General features: G+C 44.7%; 1 protein-coding gene across 2 annotated transcripts in view; it reads right to left on the bottom strand.

Moving 5' to 3' along the window:
- CXADR (CXADR, Ig-like cell adhesion molecule) overlaps positions 1 to 7,375 on the bottom strand; it is a 65,533-nt gene extending 58,158 nt beyond the window's left edge. Inside the window, exon 1 of one of the 2 annotated variants that reach the window (XM_006022915.3) lies at positions 7,221 to 7,375. In XM_006022915.3, coding sequence (XP_006022977.1) covers positions 7,221 to 7,260 — 40 coding nt within the window. In that variant the 5' untranslated portion in view covers positions 7,261 to 7,375. The remainder of the gene's footprint in view (positions 1 to 7,220) is intronic. The other variant, XM_006022914.3, reaches the window with a different exon arrangement.
- Positions 7,376 to 8,737: the final 1,362 nt, after the last annotated feature.

Genomic DNA, 8,737 nt, shown 5'->3' with positions numbered 1-8,737 from the left:
GCTCCGCGCCCGCCCAGCAGGTGAGTCACCAGTCACTTCCGGCCGCCCCGCGGGCTGGGGGGGCGTGGAGGGACGCGAGGCACCGCCCCTGCAGGTTCCCCCGGGAGACGCCGCCCCCGCGGCGCGCCTTGCCGGGTGCAGCCCGACTGCAGGGTAGCCCCCGCCACCACCCTGCCGGGTGCTTGTGTCGGGCCAGAGCTGCGCCGCCGGCTCCCCGCGCCCCTGCCCTGCTTAAACACGCGGGAAGAACTCTCTACACACAGGCGCGCACACGCACACCTTACACAAAGCACAAGCACCCACAGAAACAGAGACCCACACATGCACCAGCAGATCCCTCCACATGCAGAAACGTTACACAAACACAGCCACACACAGAACCATCCCTCCACGCACAGGCAGGTATCTCCACACAGGTACACCTGCTTCAGCTCCATGGGTCACGGTAATTTGGGCAGCACTTCTCAGGTGCTTTGGTGCTCACCTGATGGTGGCCACTTAAGAGCCGTGGCTCTCAGCCCTTGTTAGACTCCTGCCACCCCTCAAAGAACTCCAGCTCCTCATTTTGGGCTCTTCTTTCCGACTCCAGAAGAAGAATGCAGCAATCCTTCCCTCGCAAAGAATGCTGGAAGTCCACAGCACGTGGGAATGGGTTTAACACTGGGTTTGAAACCTCTGGGTTTAGTTTGTTCCTCATGTTTGCACACCTAGCAATGCTAACACTGTGCAGCACCTTGGAAAGGATCTTGAGGCACCTGCAGGGCCCCAGGCTGAGAATCACTGCTCTGGATCTCCTCTGAGCAGGCTCAGAGAGGGGGAGCAAAACCCTGGAGCCCTTGCTCACAGTAGCAGCCTATAGCATCAGAAAAGTAAGGCTGGAAGGTCCCCCAAGACAAGGTAGTTCATCCCTACCCAAAACATCCCATACAAATCATTGTCTTAACCTGTTCCTAAGTCAAAACTACACAGTCAACCCTGTTACAGAATCACAAAGGCAGCAGCTGCACCCTAGTCTGCCTCAGGTAAAGTAGGGGGACAACAACAGCCGATGTCCTGCTACTGCAGGGGTGGTTAAAACAACCTGGAGAGCCCAAGGAAGAAAGCCAGCTCCCCCACCCCTACAAAGGAAGGCAAACCCTCCCCCCACAGTCCATACCAATCTGAGCTTGGAGTAACAGTGGGAACCTGACAGCAGTGGTGGGAATCTGAGCCAAAGAGTCCAGGGAAGGGGAGGATCCTGGATGTTGCCTCTACACCAGCAAAAATAGAAACCATAATCAAGCACCTGTGTTATCAAGAGTGTACTGTAGCCACTTGACAAGCATTCCTACTACCTTATCTTCATTTATTGCTATAAATACATTAGTCTTGAAATCCTCAGTTTGAATGTGGTCAAGTGCTGCAATTGGGCTTCATCAAACATAGTTTACTATCATGCAGGAAGCCACACTGACACATTATCCACCTATGTATTTCAAATGACTGTATAAATTCCTGAAATGCATAACAGGAGTCCAGTCCTAGTTTTGGCCTATCTTTTACATTGTAACAAACACCAGATAGTGCCAATTTTTAAGGAATATGCAGGTATTTAAATACACAGACTATGGCCCCACTGTCTACATTGTAATAATTCCACTCTCTTTAACTGCAAAATTGGTGATGTTGATGAGAGCTCTCCATTTCAGGGATTCTAAAGCAACCCTGAAGGAAGGAGGTCCTATCAATTTCAATGCTGCTTTTAGAAGTATAAGGAGCCCTGAGCAGGGGAAGTTGGGAGGGCACATAGTCCAGACTGCTTCTGTAATGAGCACCATTTACATTGGCCGGGGACAGAAGTTACACATAAACTGATTTAAATGATCAGAAACTGGTTTAAACCTGTAGCAGAACAGAAACGCAGTGCGCATAAACCAGCTTCAAAATGGCTGAAACTGGTTTAAGATAAACCTGGTTGAATGTGGCATTGGACTTAACTGATTTGGGTCAAACCAGTTTGTGAAATTTCTGTCCCAGACCCTTCCTGGTTCAAGTTAAATCAGAGTTCCCCATCATGCTTTCCAGCCTTGAGCTGGGCTGGGCTGGACTGTCAGATCCAGAGAGTAGGGCTGGCCCCATCCCTCAGCTCCTAGCTAGAGCACTGAGGGCTGGCTGACAAGAGTGGTGGGGCAAGCCTGGCTGGGGATGCAGCCCAGTCATAGGGGTGGGAGGTGGAGCTGCCCCCAACAAGCAAACCCCAGCTAGGGGCTGGAGCCAGGGAGGGTGGTTAAACACCCCTTCCTCATCTCAAACTTACTGCTGGCTTCAACTGTGGACTACAAATCTCACAGGCACCTGGAAGCAGGAAAAGGAAGTGATGAGCAACTCCGCAGAGTCTTGCTGCTGTAGTTCTGGACTGCAAATGCCCAAGGCCTTGGGGGCAGCAGGAAGAGGAAGTGAACACAAGACAGCCATGCTGTAGCACTCACCAGCTTCTGGCCTGAGCCACTGCAGGCATGTGGCTGCATTTCCTGAATCAAAGGTAAAAATGTCTGCTCACTTCTGTTTCAATTTAATCTGTGCAGTTTAAACTAACCTGCAAAGACTGACTCAATTCAGCCTTGGGCTTTTTTTACTGTCTGTACCTAGCCACTGAGTTCTGGTAAATACCTACTCTGGACAAGTACAATAGCCTATTTTTAGTCCTGAGAATATGCACTTAAAGCCAGTACAGTGTATAAGTACTTTATATTAGTATAAAAGTATCCACACTAGGGTCTCAAATGGGATATCCATTTAAAAATATATATATATCACATTCCTAACCAAATGTTTTTAAATATCTATCTTAAGTTCCCATTATCCACAGATTGAATTTTGGCACAAGTTGGCCAAATGTTCCCAAGTAATGTTCATAAAGTATTTTGAAATCAATGGGTAATTTTACAGAGTATAATATCATGCCTTTATGCTAGTGGCTGTGTGCAAATCTTACAGCCAAGACCTTAAAAATCAAGGTCCCTTCTTCCCTAAATGAACTTTAAGAAGGTGTTTTCCTAACTAGTTAGGTAAGTGGGGGGTGTTATTCAACCTATGCATTTAGAACTCCCCACTGATGAGATGTACAATGCCTCCACTTCTTTTGGGATAATAATTATGTGAACGTGCACTGTCATCTTCTAAAATGGTTGGTTACCATAAAGCCAGCTAAAGCTTTCCCCTGCCAATGCTGCGCCTCTATGTTCTTGATACAGTCAGAGAGTATAGGGAGGAGGCATATCATTTTCTACAACAGTAGTTGAGAGTACTGTTTATGACGACATAACTATTCAGTCTCTAACATTTTTTCCCCCCCAATCAGCAGCAGTCCCTCAACTCAAGCCTGATCTCTACCACATCTCATTGATGGGTCTTGAAATAACTTGAAGGCTGTGTCCACATATGCATGGACGTTCGGTTTCCTGGGGACAACTAGCAGTGGTGCACCTTGTGCCACCACTGTTTGTCCAGAGGGAACACCTATGCCACATACCTTCTGGCACATGGCAGGTTACCCCAGGGATGGGATGGATGGTAAGCTGGGACCAGCACTCTGCTGGACCCAGAAGCCTTGCCTGGGCTCTTGGGGGCCTCCCAGGGCTGCAGCAGTGGTGATCCTGCCATGCGGAGCCTGGCCAGCAGCTGGAGTACAGCTCCAGCTGTCCAGGCTCCAGTTTTGAGTGGTGCATACTGCCCTTGCATGCACCATTCCACCTTTTTTTCCTGCAGGTTTTTTTGACCCCTGGATATGCTTACTTGCATTGACCAGTCGAGATTCAGAGAGATAATCTGGCAGCAGCTGACCTCCCTACTAAGTAGGGCTGGGCCCCACCATAAAGCAGTCAACTTACCAGGCTTGCCTACAGCCCCAAAGATTTTATACCTGGCAGCCCTATATTCCACTTGGCTTGTCTGAGCCCCCTGGCCTCAGTCCCAGCCAGTTCTAATCAGGGGCTTGCCTAGCCCCTCAGTAGGCCCATACTATTGTAAGCCCCTTCCTAGGCTGGCCTCACTCTTCCCTAAGCCTCTGGCCACTTCCTTGGGGCCTGGAACCCCACTGGGTCCCTAGGAACCTTCTCCAGACTCATAGTTTCTACCCTGACCTCCAGATTTTCCTGGGAGCAGCAGCTCTGTAGCAGGATTATATTATAACAGCAGCCATTGTTGGCTCTGTACCTCAGGCCCTGCTCTTATTCTCTGGCTGCTCAGCTCTGTTCCAATCAGGCAGCCTCCTGGCTGTCATGTGACCACCTGATTGGCTCTGCAGTCACCTGCAGGCTGCCTCACAGCCTGTTCAGGCTCTTCAAGTAGCAAGCACCCAAAGGTGCACCACCACAGTCTTCACTGGACTTTACTAAGGCCTTTGACTACATCAGTTGTGAAGCCTTATGGAAAGAACTGAATACCCTGAAAAATGCATCAAGGTCCTGAGGCTTCTCCACAACCAGATGACTATGACCATAATTGTAGCAGATTGGAGACAAATCCATCTGTCTTTAAAACTAGGGTTGAGCAAGGATATACCATTGCCCCAATTCTGTCCTGCCACAATTTTATAGACTCCCCTTCAGTAACAACTATACCAGATCATCTTGATGGGCCTTAAAGACTTAGCACTGCTTTTTAACTTACATTTAATTAGGTGACTTAATGACACTGTGTAGGTAAACTGACATAAACACATAACATAAACACATTTCATTCAGTTTAATCTTTGCTTAAATTGCTTTGTCTTGCATCTGTGATTTAAGCAAACATTAAACTGGTTCAACTATATCAACCTTGGGGATAAATACAATTGACTTCTTGTCACCACAGTTAAACTGACATGTACAGATAGGGCCTAGAGAGATATATGTTGCAAAGCAAAAATGAAAATAATCTTACATTGGTTTTCAAATAGTTGCAACATAATTGTTACTTATTTGAACCACTGGAGACAAACTGAAAACCTTTGCATATGTTGGTTTAAATATAAAACAACTTCATAGTCTGATACGTCTAGATACATCCATGGTCTGTTTCTGTCAGACTTAATTCTGCTTTTTTCGTACAGTGCAGACTAATATTTTAAACATTAACTCGATTTCAGCATCATGGACTTACTGGATGAGTGAGGTCTTTTGTTGTATACCCTCTTGTGTCAACAAAGAAATTATACACCATGAAAAGTATAATAAGATAATCATACTCATTACAGTAAAAGAGAATGATTCATCCTTAGGTTGAGGCTCCTCACCCTGATGTGGAGTAAACACCACCTTATAATTAAGTCCTCTAATGCAGTTAGGAAATGTGAAGTCAATATTCTGTTTAGTTTCTATACATCTAGTCCTTCTCTCATTTAAATCAAAGGAAAAGTTACCACTGACTCTCATAAATGCTGGCCCTAAAACCAGAAAGCAAACTGTACTCCATCAACAAAAATCTACTATTTCAAATAATATTATGTTTAAAAGTGATTAATCTCAACAAGTCCAGCGAATTCATGTGGAAAAGTGATAACTCATACTTGTGATGAAGTACCGAGCTCTGCCAGATGCATTACAGTGTGTGACATCATGTGGATTCTGAGATTACTGGAGTTGTTGGACCAATAGGTATAGGCAACTTTACTGGGAAAGATGAAATGACCTCCCAAAAAAGGAACTAAAGCCACTTCTTTGACAGAGGAGAAATAAAAGATCAGCAAGTAATGATCAGCAAGCCTCAGCTTGGAAACAGCCTGGAACAAAACTAGTTTTTAAGGTGCCCCCTTGCCCTGCCTTCTGCTTAACTTCAAATTAACAGGGCTCTCTCTCTGTCAAAAAATATTAAATGATTACTTTGTCCCAAGAGGGATGCCAACATAGATCATTTAAATGTCAACATTTTATCAATGTAAGTGGTAATTAAAGCACAGAAGAAGAGAAATCATCTTGTGAAGATTTATAGTCAACTTGTTGCTATTTTTGTTTAGATTGGAATGAGGCAACTGTTGAATACCATATCCGATCATTGTCCTGGGTGTTCCAAAACGATAAAAATGGGGGGAAAAAAAATTATGTTTGAGACAGTCTGGGAAATCTCACTCAGCACACAAAATGTTCTGTTCTGCTTCCAAGTTATTAAATCTACTATTATCATTATCACTAACATTACTAATGCCATCACCACCACTTTTTGTTCTTTTCTTTTAATCATACAATTTCTTTTAAGACAAGAAATGCTGTTTTAAAACAGAGGAAAACATTTGGTTACACAATATTTCAGAATAAAATGGAACACCATTTCCAAAGCAAAAGGCTTCCTCTAAAAAATGCAGAAATAAAAGAAGTTGACATTTCCCCCCTACTATTATTAATCTGAAACCTTTATTCATCCTGAATTCATGAATAATTGTGATCCTCACAAAACTCATTTTTCAATTAATTTACTATTTGTCAAAAAAATTAAAAAGCATGCAGCAGAGGCAATCAGGTCAACTACAAAAACAACAAAGTCTACAATTCCCTTGTAGTAGAGATCAATATAGTCCTCAATAACAGGTGTCATCCTGATATCAAGTAAGCAGAGCACAGTAATAAAAACCCCCCCCCCCCCCCCTTTTTTTTTTAAAACTGTTTCAGTATCCACTTTGACTGATGGGGAAAGTGATAAAGCAATTTGCTGGAACTGGATGTGAAAGCTGCTCCACTGGAATAGCTAGCAGGGGAAGCAAAGTTTCTCAAAGCATGAAAACAAAATTTAGAGGAGAAAAAGAGGTGAAGAAAAGGAGGCAGCAGTAGTTCTTGGAGCTGGAATTTGGATTCCTGCCTATCACCTCAGGTGTTAGGAGAAAGCTACAGGAAGCTAGGAGAAGGTCTTTGAACCTCTCAGGAAAGAATCAGTAATGCAATTAACACCTGAGAGGATATATGTATGAAGCAGCAAATAGAACCCACTCTGAAAACAGATTTGCAGTATATCAGCGAACCTACAGCAATTGCTCAAGTGCATACTCTCACTCCACAGTACATGAAGGCAAACAAGCCATAGTTTTGCTAAGGGCTAGGTTGCCAGAGACTGGATTTTATCTGCTATGGGATAAAAGCATCCACTTGGGCAGCACAGAAAAGGTGCTACTTTTTTGACTCATGGTAGCTTGTTCTTGTGCTCTAAGTATTATTCACCCAGAACTACAGATAGGAACCAAGGAACAAAAAAAAGTATGTGCGCCTTACCAGGACTGCAGCAGAACCAAGAGTAAAATCCATCTCTCATTCCCAGTCCTCTCTCTCAAGGAAAATCTGTGCAAAATTAAATGTTTTGTTAAAGTACTGTATTCAGCTGCGTGTGGTTTCTTAGCCTAACATTATCTAGAACTACAAGAATTTCTGTCACGGATATATTTTATTGGACCAACTATATAGTTGGGAGAGACACAGATGAGCTTTGAGTACTGTGCTCTGCTATATTTAAGTAGCCTGAACAGCTTTCAAAGTTAACACCTTGATGAACTAATTGCTCTTTCCAACAGCTGTTCTTTGTCTTGGAACAGTTGATGCCCCTGCAACAAGAGCAGGCAACCTTTTCCAGCTTGCTGGCCAGAAAAACCCATCCTGAGTCAGAGGTGGGAGGGTAGGCACTAGGATCTGGCAGCTGCTCATCTCTGCAGCTGGTGCACAGTCCCACAGTGACACTGGAACAGCGCAGCCAAAGCTCCCCACTGCCAACTGCTGCCAAAGCCCTATATTTATAGGGAGGATCCTGGATCTGGCCTATGGGCCAATCCCTACCCTACAGTATTAGAAAATGGAAGCATAATTTCCTTCACATACTAAATGTTGTTTTTTCTTTTCTTTTTTTTAATTAGTAGCTAAACCATTTTGTGATGGTTTAATTTAGAATTTGATCCTAAATTGAAATGTCTTCTTTCCCAAAGGGAAACCAACAAGTTTTTAAAATGTAGTCAAGTCAAAAAAAGGAATAAGATTTTTTATTATTAAAGTATTACACTATATAGAATTTTTTTTGGGTGGGTGTGGGGGGGTTGCTTTGCTTTGCTTATCTCATTGCATTTTTAGTGTACTTTGCTGTAATTTCTAGGTCAATCAATAATTCACAGAACTCCCTGATTGGGTACATTAAGATTTTTCACCAGTAGACTTTCCCTAAGTGAACTACCATTGGTGTTGAACTGCAGCTGTGAAATTTGCTAGTCTCTATACCTCCTGCTTTTCACCCCAGGTTTAGAATAACCATATTTTCCTAGTTTCACAATGGTGCCCACCATCTGGCATGCTCAATAATCTCTGGGACATACGGGGTGTATCCAGATGAGCCTGCAGGTGCGTCTCAAACCCCTTTAAGATGCTACAGGAGGCATGTGCGGGAACAAGAAACCATTCCCTAGCTGCAAATTAGCAGCACAGGGGCAAGATTAGACCCCTGAATATCCAGAGATAAAAAAAACCACAGCAGAAAAAAGTGGGGCCATGCCCTGAGGCAACCGGAGGCTGGGTCCTCCACAGAGATGCTCTGGTAGCAGTCAAAGTGTCTCTGTGGCTGGCCCTCACCCTGGTGCTGAAGCACACTGCCTGCCCATGCAGAGCAGCCAGCGTGCCAGCTGCAGATAGCTGGACCCAGGATCTAGTGCTGGTAAGTAGAGGGTGAGGGGGGCTGGAGAAGGAGAAGGGGACCATGGGGGGACACCTGCCTGCCCCACCCAGCCCGAGCCCCTGCCTCCCCCCCGTGCCCC

This window comes from Alligator sinensis, unplaced genomic scaffold, assembly GCF_000455745.1.
Source record: "Alligator sinensis unplaced genomic scaffold, ASM45574v1 scaffold486_1, whole genome shotgun sequence".
Lineage (NCBI taxonomy): Eukaryota > Metazoa > Chordata > Crocodylia > Alligatoridae > Alligator > Alligator sinensis.
The sequence above is the reverse complement of the archived record's forward strand: the minus strand, read 5'-3'. Positions and strand labels throughout refer to the sequence as shown.